We start from the raw sequence: 17,061 nt of genomic DNA on the forward strand, positions 1-17,061 counted from the left end.
TTTTTTAAGTTTTAAGTTTGTAAATTGAATCAGATATTTCTGTGCAGAAACCAACCATGGATGAAGTAGTTGGAGTAGATGTGTGATTGTGGACGTGTGCAGAGTCGGTGCAGGAGTCTCTGGAGCGGAGGTTTGGACGGGTGGGGGGCCGCATCCCCGTCACCCCCTCCGAGTCGTTCCAGAAGAGGATCTCCGGTGCGTCCGAGAAGGACATCGTGCACTCCGGGCTGGACTACACCATGGAGCGCTCTGCCCGGGTCAGTAACTTCCCCCGTCTCTCCAGGGGAGCGCAACTGCAGGAGTCTCCTATTTGTTGCTCTGAATTGGACCTACTAATTTTTCTGACTTAACATTTTCGTCCACTGGAATGAACTTATATTACTTATATATGTGTGTGTGTATTTATATTTATTATTGATATCATTAAAGTAATCATAATTTAATAAAACAAGGATTATTTTCAAGTATAAAGGTTTTAAAAGTAAAACGGAAAATTCCTTGGTGTAAAAATGGGCATCAAAACATTTAGTGTGCTGCAAATTGTAAGTAACTTATGGTTGGTGTGACACTAACTGAAACATAAAGCTTGATAAAATGTGTGTGTGTGGGAAATAATTGGTGAGGAGATCTAAGTGCTTGTCGGTAGACATGTCCCAAATTACCAATTATGTGCTCTTGAGCAGTTGTCCAACATGATAACATTATCTTTGTAGCCTCATTGAAAGATATCCTAATGATCGCAGTCTCAAGGAACCGATGGCTGTTGAAGGAAACATGTTTGACTACTTGACTCAAGTGTTTTGATGTCCGCAGGCCATAATGAAGACGGCCATGAAGTTCAACCTGGGCCTGGATCTGAGGACTGCGGCCTACATCAACTCCATCGAGAAGATATTCACCACCTACAAGGAAGCAGGCTTGGCTTTCTAGAGGCTCTGCTTCGTCCCCAACACCCCCTTCTTTTTCTGCCCGGCCAGTGTACTTGCCAGGTTTTCGCTAGTGCAGACGTCAATAAGGCTCATTACTGCACGCTGGGTTAGCAATGGTACCTCAGTTCATGCTTTTGCATCTTAACTACTGCCACTGTCTTATCGTTACATATCTCATAAATAAGTGAATTACTGCAGTTTATTTTATTTCTTGCTGAAGTTCTTGAGTTAAACTGTAACTGTGGATTAGTGTTAACTTTTATGAATCTTATTTGGTTAATCGAATTTGACAAAATAACTTTTTTAGTCTGGATTTTAGGTTCCTGGGGGAACATGAAAGTGCATTTAGGTGTGGTAGCATCTGGAATCAGTTGATCTGTGTGTTGAACCTACAAGTTTGTCCCCATGTGTCTTCAGCATATGTACTTGAACATTTATTCCAACAGCTTATGAAATGGAAAATGATGAAGTATTGCTTATCACATTTTCCTTACCTCGTACTCACTGCCAACTGATATATATTTAGACATGGTGATAACCTACTGTGATTATGTAGATATCCTGAATTGGTGTATTTTGAGGCATAGGTGTTGAACATCAGTCATTGGAGATTTTCCCAAGTTGATCATAGTAAAATATCCCATTGAACATACACACATATTCACAATATAAAAAAAAACCTCAAGTTAATGTTGTTACCTTTTTGTGTGAAGGCAGACATTTCTCTAAGGTAAAAAAGTTTGATGAAAGGGCATTTTTATTTTTTAATGTGCTATTTAAGTGAGAAATAAAACTTTCCTGATGAAACTGAGTGAGCCTCACTGAAGTTAGTATCTCAGGGCTATGCTCGTTATTCCCCAGCTTCCTGTTGGCCATAGTTATCTTCGGTGTCGACTGGCAGCCCATTGGCCGCCGCAACCATCCTTTTAGTGTTCAGGCTGTATCGGTTCATAACCAGCCGGGAACTTAAAAATGTACTTTGAAAAAAAAAACTGCTGTATTTGTAAGATAAAACTGTAAAATTTTAAAGTGATGTGCACACTTGTGCAATCACTTAAATAAACAGTCATGTAATGTCTATGTGTTTTCTTTTCCAACCCTGTAGTTTGATTTTATACTCCTTTAGGCATAAGAAAAAAAACAATGAATTTTTACAATGAAACAAAATTTTCACACAAAAACAAAAATAGCTACATACAAACTGAAGAAATGAACAGGTTGGGGAAACAAGCGTAACCCGACTAAACCAACAGGCACACACGGCAACAACCACTACGGTTTTTTTATGATCGAACCTGCATAATCACGGTGAGAAATGAGAGATTGAACAACTCCTGCACTATGGCCCTATATAAACATTTAAACATTAACCAGCTACTAACTATTCAGTATAATCAGGGGCCTGTTCTTTTCGCGGTCGCGATTAAACGACGATAAACGTGAAATCACCATAAAACAGCATTTTTACGTGAAATTTAAATACTGGGTAAAAGACTTCTCTCATCACTGGTAAACAAACGCCGCCACTGAACATTAGTCATAAATGCACTAACGCAAACAAAAGCTTACACATGCTCACGTTATAATGTTAAACCCAAAAATATACTGTAAAAATACGCAGAACTACGGCGTTTATTTTCCTTTCCTGCATAATATTTGGATACATAAGACAAACAGGCGAAGTTTTAAAGCCTACGCACACTGCTCGGGGCACTGACGTCAGCTTGGAACAGCGACACCGGATAAATACAAAAGCAAGCAGATGATTTGGCGAACGGTGTTTGGAACAGCATTACGTGAGCGGCCATACCACGTCAGCCGGGGGTGCTGGCATATAGTTGGAACAGTGTCGTAATATCAAGCAGAAAGCATTTTAAATCGTGCCAAAAAGCAGGAAAATGAAAACATTCATTTTCGAATGGTGTGACGATGATTAGTGGGTCAACAGTGTGTTATAGATTTTGTTAAAGTGATTAATAGTTTTACAGATTAGTTTATGGGAACGAACTAATAATCAGTGTCTAAATCAAAATTTTGTCATATAAATATATGTAACCTATTTGTTTAGGGTATTCAGTAATGAGTAGGTTCAAGTAAAATTATATAACTTAAATAATTTCAGATATATTTACCATAAAACACACACACTTTTTTTTCAAGTTTTTAGCACAGCTTTTGTGTTTTTATTTAGCACAGCTTTTGTATCTTTATTTAGCACAGCTTTTGTATTTTTATTTAGCACAGCTTTTGTATTTTTAAGTGAATTTTAACACAGCTTTTGGTCATTTTTAATGACGAAATCTGAAAATTTTATTTACCACTTTCAGGGGGCCCTAAGTATAATTAAAGAAAAATTGTGGGTAATTACGTACGCACATTAGAAGTTATATTTACTTGGCATAGTAACAAAATAAGTAATTTCCCATGCAAATAATCAATAACATGACTGGAGCAATAATGTAAATATGATTGGTAAAGTATAAATAAAATGAAATTTTAAAATAATATTTGGAATTCAATATTAATGTATGTACAATTAATTATTTATAATTCAGTAACATATTCTAAATTTTAATTATTTATAAAATAATGCAATAATTTATATTGCGAATAAATTATACGTACGGGAAAACGACCTCGCAAACGCTCCCGTGAAAATGGCCAGGAGACTGCTAAACCTTCCACTGACACTGCCACATTATTTTATAAATAATTAAAATTAATTTTAATATTTTACTAAATTAATAAGAATTTGTACTTTACCAATCTTATTTACAATATTACTCCAGTCATTTTATTATTTTAATTCTATTAATTATTTGCATACAAAATTTAAGTTAGTTTTTTATTATGCCAAGTAAATATAACTTCTATCTAATGTGCGTATGTTAGTACACACACCTTTTTTTCATCATTGTACTGAATAATAGGTGGTTAGTGTTTAAATGCTTATATTGGGCCATAGTGCTAGAGTTGTTCAATCACTCATTTCTCACCGTGGTTATGCAGGTTCGAATCATAAAAAAAACCGTGGTGGTTGTTGCAGTGTGTGCCTGTTGGTTTTGTCGGGTTACGCTTGTTTCCCCAACCTGTTCGTTTCTTCAGTTTAGAAACAAGTAGTATTTTATTACACCTATACTCATGTGGATTGTACTGAAACAAATCAATCTCCATTGATAACAGTTTAATCCATTTATGTAGAAATGGAGTTGATCTTATTTCTTGCACATCGGCAACCGGCTATTTAAAAAGTTTAAATTAATATGTACCTATATATAAAGTACTGTTTTAACAGCCAGAGAATGTTCATATATTTATTTACTGTAATGCTACAAATTATGTCACGCTTATTGCTTATTTTATACTTGATATAAATCAAGAAGTATTATTTTTGCAGCAACTGTCAGTTAAAATAATTATAATAAATTTAAATACAGCAATTTTGGTTCTCCGCCGATTAGTACTTAGGTGCACACAACATTTTAATTTGCACTATACTTTAGGCACCTGTAAAGTTGTGTTTCCTGACATACCTATGTTAGTTAACAATAAAAGACTTGTTTTGTAATTCATTCCATGCCACAAATTAAATTAATGCTTAGATTTTTCCTGTATATGTTTTTATCACCTCCAATGCAATATTGGCTTCATATCTGTTATTTACGTAAATAAACGAGTATTTTCTTTAAATACAGTAGTAGCCTTCCTATTGTTAATACAACTGAGACAGTATTCAAAGAAAAATAATTTTTAACACATTTCAGCCATTGCTAATAAATATGCTGCTATAAACTTTATGCACAAGTAAATTACAAATTGCAAATATTTAAAAAACAATTCCAAGAAATAAAAGTAATTTAATTTGTAAACATTTCTATTAATGGAGTGTGGTTTAATCCAAGTATTACATGATTGTGTAATGGAAATAATTATTTAAAAAAATGTTTCTCACATATTTACATAGTTGATAATCATTGTGGGTTACCGTACTTCTGTTTTATTTATTACTGTTCGTATTACAGAAAAACTGGTGTGTGGCCAGTTCACTGCCCGTCATGTAATTATGTATGATTAAGTTACCTTTAACGTTATTGCAAATTTATTATTAAAATTGTTATTTACCAGAAAAGTTTTTTTAACTATATTAAAAAGATGTTTAGTTTTTTTTTATTAATATCAGTTTGGAAAAAGACTTCGGAAGAACTTTTTTAATCAGTTACCGGGAGTCGTGAAGTATATACAGGGTGTCTACTGACCCTGGAAAACCTGGAAATATCAGGGAAAAATCAGGGAATTTTTGTTTGGTAGGTTGTAGTTGGCAATACGTTTTTTGTTTATTGATCAGCTTGCATTGGCGTGGCATCATGTGTATCCCCTCCCATTTTTATTTTTGAATGGCAAATAACGAACAGTTCCCACGTCCAAATTCTTTTATTTACCATCGGATTTGGAAGTGGCATCAAATCACGTGATACAAACTGGTTCAAGATGGTCTGTTATCCTGCTGACGTGACGTGCTGCAGCATGTGCTTCCCACGTTCAGATTATACCGACAGGTGCATTTAATTTTAAGTATCTATGGATGCCCTCAACGTAAACTGGACATTTTTGTTAGCGTTGAAAATACATATCACAGACACTTTTGGTGAAGATTCACCATCTTTGCTAGAAATTGGTAGCTGTGGGCTTCATACGGTCCATGGTGCTTTCAAAACTGGAATTTCTGTTACACAATGGGACGTTTTTAGTTTTTTGAGGCACAGTTACTATTTGTTTAAGCACATATCTGCAAGGAGGGCAGATTACATTAGAATAACTGGATCAGAGCTTTTTCCCAAGAAATTTTGTGCAATCATATGGAATACTGCAGTTTCTGAGCGTGCCATGAAAACGTTACCCCACCTAAAGAAATTGGTTAGTGAAGTTTCTATTTCATCTCTCTCTTTCAGTGTAGTGAAATGTGCTCTTGAAGATAATCTTCTAAAAGTAAAATTGACATTCTTCCTTTTTTTGGCATCAGAGCTGGAATTGTTTCTCACAATGTTCCAAAGTGAAGCACCCATGGCACCTTTTCTCTATGATTCACTGGTTTTATTAGCTTTGGCAGGAAAATTTTGAAACCAGAAGTACTGAAGAGCTTTAGGGAGAAACGCAATGTAACTCCATTGGATGTAGATAACCAGGAAAATCTATTGACTGCTAACAATATCAAGTTGGGTTATGCAGTACGCCATACCATCAAGAAAGAGAAAGTACCAGAAAAGTCTGTCCTGTTACAGAAAAATGATAGGACTTGTCTAAAGGTTATGGTAAAAAAACTTCAAGACAAAAGTCCCCTGAAGTACAATCTTACCAAGGGAATTTCCTTATGTCCATCTGTGGCTTTAAATTTGGGTGTGAGGAAACAGCGTGTGAAGTACAGTTTAGAATGTTGTCTTCAAAACAGGTGGCTATCAGGACAAGAAGCTGATAACATTGAGTGATCATATCAGTTGGTATGTTCCTTGCAAGATTCTGCAGCACTGTTCTCGTCTTTTTCTCGAGAAGACGGGCGCCTTGATCACTTGTGGATGCTCATTCTTAAGGCATATACAGTAGCTTCCAAAACAGGCCTTCTAAAGTTTGTGAGGATGGTGTTGGTACTTTCCCATGGAAATGCATCATTGGAAAGAGGATTTTCAGTGAATTCTAATCAGCTGACTGAAAACTTGCAGGAAGAAATACTGATCGCACAAAGACAGATGTATGACTTTGTTCAACGTTCTGGAGGTGTAGAGCAGTATGTAATAAATGCTAGTTGTAGGCGTAAGGAAGCCCTGCAAACAAAACAAAAAGAAAAGGAAGCTACAGACAAGAAGAAGGCAGAAAAAAGAAGAGTTGAAGAGGAGATCAAGGCATTGCAGTTGAAGAAGGCTCGAATGTTGGATTTGGCTCGTTCTGAAGTAAGTGCAATAGACGCAAAAGTTGAGTCACTGCGAAATTGATGGGAGCTTCCTTTTACTAATTTTTTTTTTGCAAAAGGAAGTGTGTGAAATATTTGTAGCAGCATCTTTTATTTGCCATCAATTGAGTCACTTTGGCCACGTTTGGAAGAAGGTAATTATTTTTACTAATTTAAGTAAGTTGAAATACTTTGAAACCCGTCAATGTAATATTATGCAATTTTTTTCAGTTTCTTGGAATGTCGTAATTGTGTCAAATAAAACCTGGAAAAGTTCAGTTTTAGACCTGGAAAACCTGGAAAAATCAGGGAATTTAATTTACTAGATCTGGTAGACACCCTGTATATATCTGTCGGAACGCAAGAACGACACTTGGTGCTTCGAAATATCGAAATAAAACAAAAGAATAGCAGCATGCTTGTGCATGGGTGAAGAGTTGATCAGTGGCTATCTCTCTTGACCAGGCGGTGCCTTTTCTACATTCGTCTTCCGCGACGGGCGTGACGTAATGTAAGCGGGACACTGCTGTCTCCGACATATTGAGCATGCTTGCTCGGTGATTGCTTGGTTTTCACTTAAAACGTATAAATGAAGAAAATGCAACCATTGCAGGTTTATGATGGACTTCGGAGGGCCCAAGTATTTTCAGACTGTTTCAATTTTGTGCAACTTTAATGCCAGGCTGTGCTCTGTGGACATGGAACTTCGATACAGCGGACATTCCTGTTGGTATACGCTTCGTCAGGACCTTGTTTCAAGTATGTAGTTTTAAATGAAATTGGTTTCATCGAACTGAAAGTAATGTGGCTTTGGTGCGTAACGAAAGAAATAGGTGAAAATTCTGAGAGTGGGCAAACCAGCATTTTGCCAGCAAAAAGATTGTAATTTTTAAACTAAAAATCTTTAAATAAGACCTTTTGCAAAGTTGTTTCTCTCGGCTAGAATATATGCATGCACGTCAGCACGATCTTATCCTGAGTGGTGTTGAGTTAACTTTTCCTCATCGGCCATTGTAAATGACCAAAAACTAATTTCAACATACATGAAGGGGATCTTCACGTGTCTACCACGGCAGGTTTTCATGACGCCAACAATATTTTTTTCTCGTGCTATTTATTTTGCCGCAGCTCCGCAAGATGCTGCATCCCTCTTTGATTTGTGGGAACTTTCCTGTGTTAGGTCCGTGAAAAGCACGCCTCGGAGAATTGGTACATTTAAGTGATACTTATATACTCCTCTGGCCCGGCACAAGTTCTTGTGTGTGCTAGTTTCATGAAAGGGCAAGGAGCTGGAAAGAACAACTTTCCACCCAAGGGTAGAAAAAATAAATACATAAAAAGGGGTGTGGTAAGGAGTGACTGCTGCCTATCCAGCAGACGGAGAAAGACTGTATGGCGACACAGTGTCGTATTGTTTACGTTTTACGTTCCAATAAGCTGAGACACAGTTCACAAAGACTTCACTTGTGTTCAGAATTAATCTACCAAACAATGTATAGTGTAACCCAAATTTGAGGGCAATCCTTGCCATAAAACAGATCAGGTTTTTTTTATTATACAGGATTTTAATTATCCCTGCATTGGTAGGTCCCAATTAACATGGATAATCAGGAGTTAACTGTAATTTGATTTGGAATCTTGTTAAAAATTTCAAATTTTTATTTATGTATTGTTTAACTGAAGGTGTAAGTAGAATCTTTATGAGAATTATATTTAATCATGATGTATAATATAGGTATTTTTAATTTTGCTGTATTCTTTTAATATGCATTTTATATAGAATAACTGTTAACAATTGGGGGTCGTAATTTCTATACATTTGCAGCTCACTGCTATTTATTTGGTTTTGTAGAGATTCAGTGATTGTGTAGAAATAAGTAAAAATTCAATTGGCATTTGAATTTTTTTATTTATTTTGCATCCCAATCTGACATAACCATTGCAATTTTATTCTGCTAATTTTTTATATTTGCTTAACACCTAGTCTTGGTAATTTGTTGAGAAACAATTTACAAGTAATTTCCAATTTATTGAAAAGGTTTTAATTGTTACAAGCTGGGTTTTGAGGTTATGGATTCTGCCTCGTGAAGCGAACAATACCAACATTACTTGAATGATAAAATAAAATATCCTATAATTTGCTTGAATATTAAGAGTAAACAAAAATACACAATAGGTAGGGACAAGATTATATGGTGGATTGCAATGAAACTGATTTAACACCAAAAAACATGTCAAAACAGCATAACACTGAAATGAAAGTTATCACACCATATAGCACAAAAAAGCAAGTTATATCATGGAATCAAGTAGCATTTAACCAAAACTTAATTCAAATCATAAAAAAAGTAATCTTATAGTGTTTGAAATACAAGGAATGTTTTTTCTGGACAAAAAAAGTGTACTAAAGTGCATGGATTAGAAAAATGAATTTAATTTGTTTTATTGTGCATATCTTATTGGATTGCTTTTATACCTCAAATGCTTGCTAATGTATTTTTATTATTCTGAATGTATTTAATTACAAACCAATTTATTACAAATAATTTTATTGTAGAAATTCAGCATGTAAATTTTACCAATGTTTTAAAAATAAAATTGGGCAAAAAATAAAAAAAAAAAAACATAAAATCTTGTCTCTAACAATAGGTAAACACAAGCATACTAAACACCCAAGACTAGGGAATGTGCAGCTGGGATACAGAGCGTTTCCGAAGGGCTGTCTCCGAAAGGAGCGGCGGTCCGCAGCGTTATGAAAAATGCAGCCCCGTAAAGTCGCTTCGCTAACGTTCACCCAAGAGTGAGTATGGTGCTCGATATTGCTTACTCTCATGAATGATCGCATGACTAGCCCCGCCTGCTGTTAAGCATTTTCACTTCATAATATGTTACGTAGAAGGTGCTGCTAAACAGTAAAAAGCATTCAAGTGTTCTCGTGATGTAGTGTTATTACTTTGAATCATAATCAAACCATCAAATATGGTATTTAATTTTACAGATTAAAATTTTTGGATATTGTCCAGCAACTTAGGGCATGAAAAACCTACTATTAAAGGTTGATAAAATTTCTTTAATGTGTAAGGGAGCCGTTCAACCATCAAAAATCGTCACTTCCCAAAATTTTAATTTTGATGATACATTATTGTAGAGGGTGTCAAACTCTACATCCCCACCACTCAGCTGGTCTGTATACAGACTGGATTGGCTGTAGGAAGGGGTCAGTCATGAGAGGACTTTCAGACGGGGAGGGTATATAACTCCAGTCTCTTGGGACAAGCGCGTGTTTAAAAGCTCACCATCTTTCCTTAGCCGACCCTCTGCTGGGCGCAGACCTGCTCGAGCGACAGTGTTGCCAATCGTGCTGGCTTCCTCATCGCCCCTCGATTCCCCATCGAGCAATCATCCATCGGCCGGGCTGCAGCGCTCCCACGAACCTCCAAGCACTGTCTCATACAACCAGTATGTGTACACACTCAAAAGAAAACTCTTTGTAACGAATTTTAATTTAATATAATTATTTCCTCAAAATGTAATAGAAATTCAGGCGTAATTTCATTTATATAGCCACTATTATTTGTCGGCTACGTAAAAGGTATTAATTTTTGCATCACTAGAGAAGTATTTTTTTTGATAAAGGCAAGGGGAGAAATGATTAAAATTTTCAACCAACGACTAGTAATATCACATTTAATTCAGTTTACAAAAAAAATGCACTACTCGGAAAACTCGTGTTGAAACTCGCGTGAGAAAATGGCTATGACTAAGACGCTACTGGAAAACTATGCGATCGAAAAACTGTGGTTAGCTCCCACACGGCACAGCTCAAGGTTACAGAAGACACCGCGGCCAGTCGAGTCCTCTCTTACCAACCCGGAGCGACGTCTCTCGCACGTCTGCTGCCTCTCATGCCGGGATGACGACGTGACCTCCCACTCCGCCTGGCGCGCCCGAGCGCCCGCGTCTCTCCCCTCTTCCACGAGCCCGCAGAACACGCGGATTGGCCACAGGCGGAAACCACGGCCTAGGCGCCCGGTGAACAAATACAACAATGACAATTACATAAAATTCAAATGAAAAAGTTATTTACAATTAATAAAACCAAAAAATATATACAATAAAAATAAATGTCAAATCCTTGAAAGAAAATTGTACGTCACACAGCACCACACTCCCGTTGCACTAATAATGCAAGAGAGAGCGCTGACGAGGCATAACGGCCTGAAGTAGCCGGGGAGACACTTGGGTGGACGTCAGTACAACATTGTGTGTGGTGAAGTTGAGAACTACAGACTGAAATATTTTGTCACTAACTTATCTTGTTGCTAGCCAAAACAAAAAAAAAAAAATAAAAAATTAGTTTGAAATATTATGCCCTTTATGCTATTTTAACAGAAAATGTGGTAAATAAGTACAGTCGCGGTAGATGCCAAAAAAAATGCTAAAAATCCGAAAACACTTTTATTCTGTTCTCTTTCACTTCCTCTTTTCAAATCAACCGGCGGAGATAAGAAATTCCAACTACTTTCGGAGATATCGAATTTTTTAATTTTCATCACAATACCTGCGTATTCATGCGGAAAAAAATGCTAACAATCCGAAAATACTTTTATTCTATGCTCTTTCACTTCCTCTTTTCAAATCAACCGGCGGAGATAAGAAATTCCAAATACTTTATGAGATATCGAATTTTTTAATTTAGCAATACAACGCCCGTTTAACCCTTCGAACGTCACCATTTTTTATTTTGACGTGTTAGTGAATGCGTAATAAATAAAATGGTAGATTAGGTCAGGTCAGTTACATTATAAATACTTTCAAACTAAGCGGACATTAAAAATAATGTGAATTTAATTTAATGGTTCTTTAGTTTTAAATTATTTATAATGTAACTGACCTGACCTAACAAAATCCGGACAAATGATGAACATTAACAACTCACGTAATTTTTTTTTACTTATTACTTGCGCAACAATATCCAAATAAAAAAATAATACTTTAAAATTAGAAACGTTAAAAACTCACCTAAGTTGGAGCCGGGTACATTTCCTTTGCCACTATAAGGAAATGATGTAGCCGTTCACGGCAGAAGTTGACCGATTAATTAAACATCGTATTGAACAATAAATGAATAAATAATCACGTATTGGTTCATTTGAATACTGACCAATCACGGAATAAATAATCACCTATTGGTTAATTTGAATACTGGCCAATCACGGAACAGTCACGTGACAAAATTGTCCAATAAGAAACATGATACTCGTAAACAAGAAACCTTATTATCAATGACAAGAAACAATGGTGATCGCCGCATACTACGCAGGTATTGTGATGAAAATTAAAAAATTCGATATCTCCTAAAGTATTTGGAATTTCTTACCTCCGCCGGTTGATTTGAAAAGAGGAAGTGAAAGAGCACAGAATAAAAGTATTTTCAGATTTTTAGCATTTTTTTTGGCATCTACCGCGACTCTACATATGATGAAATTTAAAAATTCGATATCTGGGCCATTCCATGCGAAACTGGACAAATCTTCAAAAAATTAAAAATTATTGTATAGCACTTTTTGTGGTTTGTTTAGGATACTTAAGTATTGTATTTAACATTTTTGTTACAGAAGTAACAATTGTTTGTTTTTAGGTTATTATATTAAAACGTTAAAGGAAACCATGTACACAGAGAGAAGATTTTTGTAGAGATATGTTAAGTTGGCATGCTTAAATCTTCCATCCAAAAAGGTTGTTTGTAACATTTACTAGGTAGTGTTTACAGTGCTAACCTTGCAGTAAAGAAACATCAACATATCCATCCTGTAGGTAAGTTAATCTGTCATGAATTTGGTTATTTAGTAACTGTATACATATCTGTCACACCCGTAACAAAAAATTGATAAAAGTTGACATGCTTGGCTAAATAAAGAACTGAACATGTTTTCATTATGTGAATGAAAGGTTATATATGACAATGTTTAATGTGACCATCCCTTAACTGGCTATATTTTGATTAACTAAGTAAAAATTAATATTAAAAAGTGTCACACCCGTAACACAAATATAAAATTTTCTTTTCTTTTAAGGTATTAAAGCATGCTTTTAAGAGTAAATCATTTTGGAATGTGTCAGGACTACAGGTAACAATTAGATTTGTTTTATTAGCCATGTATAGTAGCTGTGAATTTTAAGTTTGCATGTATATTTATTATTACTTTTTACAGATGAAGGTACATGACAGCAAAGAACATGTACATAAGTGGAGAGAGAGATTGAAAGCTAATCCAGATAAATGAAAGGAGCACCTAAGTAAAGAACAAGAGCGAGATAAGACAAGACGAAAGAAAAATATGGATATCTTGTGTAGGCCTAATAACAGAAGACAATTGAAATTAAAACGTTTGACGGATTCGGAACGCCAGAGGAAGCACAGGAAGGAGTTCAAAGAGAAAAAAAGATACAATTTATTTAATTTATGTTTCTTCTTAGATGATTGATTTTGGGCTCATTGGGGAGTGGCATTTTTTTTTGCATTTTTTTTCATGGCAAAGGGGCAGTGGATGGTGTAGGAGGAATGGTCAAATATAAAGTGTGGAATGAGGTGAAGTCCTGCCGTAGGATGGTTTATTAATGCGAAAGAGTTTTTCAATTGTGCTTCGGAAATCATTTCAGGAATAAAATGCATTTTTGTAAACATGGAAGAAAATCACAAATTCAAAGGGATGCTAATGGACCGATGGAACAATGCAAATGCTGTACCTGGACTTCAGTCAAAACATTGAACAACAAGTTCTGTCTCTTAGTGGGCCGCACTTCTTTCTCCACGTTAGAGAAATGCAGCATGACGAAGGAAATAGTATCATACGACATTTATGCAGAAACTGAATCAAGTGATTTCAGTGACGATGAACCCATCCTTTCAGTTTCAACAAATCATCTCAAACCAGGACAATGTGTTTTAGTAGAATATGAGGGAAAGAAGAGAACATACAAATTTGTAGGGATGTGCCAAAGTAAGCCTGATGGTGAGGAAGTTGAGGTACTCTTTTTAAAACTTCATGATAAAGACAATAAAAGAATATTCAAAATTAATGAAAAAGACAAGTTTTTTGTTTTTATCAAACAAATTTTGAAGTATCTTCCAGAACCAGTATTGAAGGTAGTCGGTAACAGAGTGTACTATGAATTTCAAAAGGATATTGACGTCATTGAACCGTAACATGTTTGTTAAGATGCAAATCTGGAGTGAAATTTAAAAAAATTGTTTAAGACTTAGCCTATACTAGTGTGAGATAATGTAGTTTCTTAAAATCCTGTATAAAGTTAGAGTTTGACTTTTTCTTGTACACATTTTACACCATACTAAAATAGGCTAGAAGTGTTTTGCATTAAAAATTGTTGTAAATTTGTTACATAGTATTATGTACAATGTTTAATATAAGAAGTTGGTATGACGTAAGTGATTTAGTGTAATTCAAATCTGTCTACAAAAGTGACAGCCATGTTGATGTACAGTCTCACACCTGTAACAGATGATGTCACACCCGTAACATATGATGTCACACCCGTAACGACACAATATAATTTATTGTAAAAAGAAAGGAACATCTTCATACAAATTGGCACAGGAATAATTATCTACGTTCATTTTATTGGCCATATATGGTTAGATTTGGAAAAAGTCCTTTCAGATTTCACAGAGAATTCAACATAAACATGTAATTTTGTACTGTGGTGTCCAAAATATGTCACACCCGTAACATAAATACAGATGCTTGTAAAAAAAATTGTATAAATTTTTTTAACAAATGAAAATGCAGTAAATTAGCCCAATAACTGCAGTGTTTGTGCATATATGCCTGGAACACATTTAGTTATATAAAATACATACAAATATTGTTTTTGCTTGAAAAATATCATTCAAATGTCACACCCGTGTGCATGGAATGGCCCATCTCCTAAAGTATTTGGAATTTCTTACCTCCGCCGGTTGATTTGAAAAGAGGAAGTGAAAGGGCACAGAATAATAGTATTTTCAGATTTTTAGCATTTTTTTTTTTGGCATCTACCGCGACTGTACATATTTACCGAAAATGTAAACAATATCAAATTTCTACATAGCATTGATACATTGCATTCTTTAATAACAATTAGAATTTTAATTTTTTTTACTTAATTTTCAAAGTCAACAAACAAATTCTATACAGTCAATTTTTACTGTCAACTTCCTTTTGAAATATACACAGCCACTTAATTTTCGACATTAAACAAACTGGCTGTTTAATCTCAACTTTGAGGCGAGGAAAACATATATACAGACCAGCTGACAGATTTACGGAAATATTCGTTGATTCAATATACTCTTCGAACACAGCAAGTTCTAGCCCTAAAACTGCGAAATTATTTGTACATAACCTGATCATGTACCATTTAGTAACTTTAATGTCCTTATTTAACGCCGAATTTGTAAATGTACACACATAACCTAAAAGTAAACGAGCAACATACCTGCACATCTCCAGTTGTACGTTTAGGAACTGACACGCCTTTGTTACTTTGTTAAGACACTACCTTAACTCTACATTAATTTATTTCAGTACATTTGTATCCTTTCCTTCTGCCTTTCGCATGGCCATACCACAGAATCATGCACAGAATAAACAATTACCAATTATTTATTCTGTGGCCATACCATAGAGTAAGGGGCCATACTACACTGGTGTCTGCTGTCTGGATCTCTTTCAAATTACCACTCTTTTCTATGCAAATTACGACGTACTGCAACACCAGAGACACAGGGCGCGGTTACACGGGACCCTGAACTACTTCAGGTGAACATGTTTAAGTAAACACGTTTACAAACGCGAAAGTGTGCGGTTACACGGTAGTTGCTGAAAAGTGTGTTTAGCTCTAAAACCGATTGTCTACTGTCAACGAATGACTGTGTTGTTGATCTCTATTTTTTAATTGCATCCAGAAAACGCGGGATTTTCTCACTTGTTTATACAGCATTATCAGCAGAAATGAAATGTGTTTACATATTGCTCAATATTTTTTTACAAATCGGGAATTCAAACATGCACAGTAAAATTTTTAAACTTATTTTTTATTATTTTTTGAGCGAGAGTACCTATCTCAGTTTTAAGAAAATTAAGGTCAGGATAAATTAAAAAATATGTATAATTATCTGTTGGTTTTTTTGTTGCATTCGGTAAAATATTACTCGAACTTGTGCCAGAAACACTTTCCATCTAGAATTTCTGCAAAAGACTGTTTATATTCTAACCAGCCAATCAGAGGCTAATGTAGAAGATATGTCGATCTGAACTACTTTGCCAACCTGTTTAAGTTAAATGAGAAATGGCCTCGAACGAAACATGTTCAGACTGTGTGTAACCGCACTCAACAGCTGAACATGTTCACCTGAAGTAGTTCAGACTCCCGTGTAACCGCGCCCACAAACAACTTAAAACCCCCGGGCCCAACATGGCGGACCATGCTTCTTTTATCTATGAAACAACCAGTGTCATGTGACTATGGGAAGCTTTCTTTTCACAGACGAGAGAGCTACACCCGAAGTTCCCCGAAGTTCAAGCTAGGAAACCGTTTACATGATTTCACAGTATCTTTAATGTAGCTATCCTAACCAAATTAACCGTCCACAATGTTTTAAAGTATTTATAATGTAGCTAACCTAACCTAATTGAACATTAGTTATCATGAGTTACGATGAACAAAAAAAAACCGAAGGTGCACGATCGGGCGTTTGGCTCTCTCGTCTGCGAAAAGAAAGCTTTCCATGTGCTATTATTATTCTTGCTGGAAAGCCAACTGACATTAGTCTTTTTACAGAAGTACCAATATTACATGCACCTGTTTCTCAGTGACAATGGATGTTTTGTAGAATAAGAGATCTCCATATACGGATGACACAAATGTTATTCACATTCTACTAATAACTCATTTTTGGCATTTTGTTTTTACCAAAAATCCTTACTGAGCTGAAGTTAGCTCTATCCACCGGCTCTATCCGTTCGCCCGGGACAGAGAGCTTGGGACAGCTCCTGGCAGGGACGTCGGAACAGGGGGGGGGGGCAGCGGGGGCGATTCGCCCCCGTGCTGTTATGCATGGGAGGGGGGGGGGCGAGAGTAGCATTTCGCCCCCCTCCTTTTCCCAGAATAAATGTTTGGTCCTAGTAG

At 35.8% G+C, this 17,061-nt stretch overlaps 1 protein-coding gene and 1 long non-coding RNA gene across 2 annotated transcripts in view; one reads left to right on the forward strand and one right to left on the reverse strand.

The window, feature by feature from the left end:
- Positions 1-2,007, forward strand: part of LOC134543144 (glutamate dehydrogenase, mitochondrial) — a 39,761-nt gene extending 37,754 nt beyond the window's left edge. Inside the window, exons 8-9 of the mRNA XM_063387997.1 lie at positions 103-257; positions 814-2,007. Of these exons, the coding sequence (XP_063244067.1) occupies positions 103-257; positions 814-930 (272 nt within the window). The 3' untranslated portion in view covers positions 931-2,007. The remainder of the gene's footprint in view (positions 1-102; positions 258-813) is intronic.
- Positions 2,008-5,210: 3,203 nt separating this feature from the next.
- On the reverse strand, positions 5,211-15,781 carry LOC134543145 (uncharacterized). The gene is made up of 2 exons (XR_010076895.1): positions 15,370-15,781; positions 5,211-10,891 (listed from the first exon to the last, which is right to left on the reverse strand). It is a non-coding gene; the product is annotated as an uncharacterized LOC134543145 (long non-coding RNA).
- Positions 15,782-17,061: the final 1,280 nt, after the last annotated feature.

Source organism: Bacillus rossius (genome assembly GCF_032445375.1).
Source record: "Bacillus rossius redtenbacheri isolate Brsri chromosome 9 unlocalized genomic scaffold, Brsri_v3 Brsri_v3_scf9_2, whole genome shotgun sequence".
NCBI classification, from domain to species: domain Eukaryota; kingdom Metazoa; phylum Arthropoda; class Insecta; order Phasmatodea; family Bacillidae; genus Bacillus; species Bacillus rossius.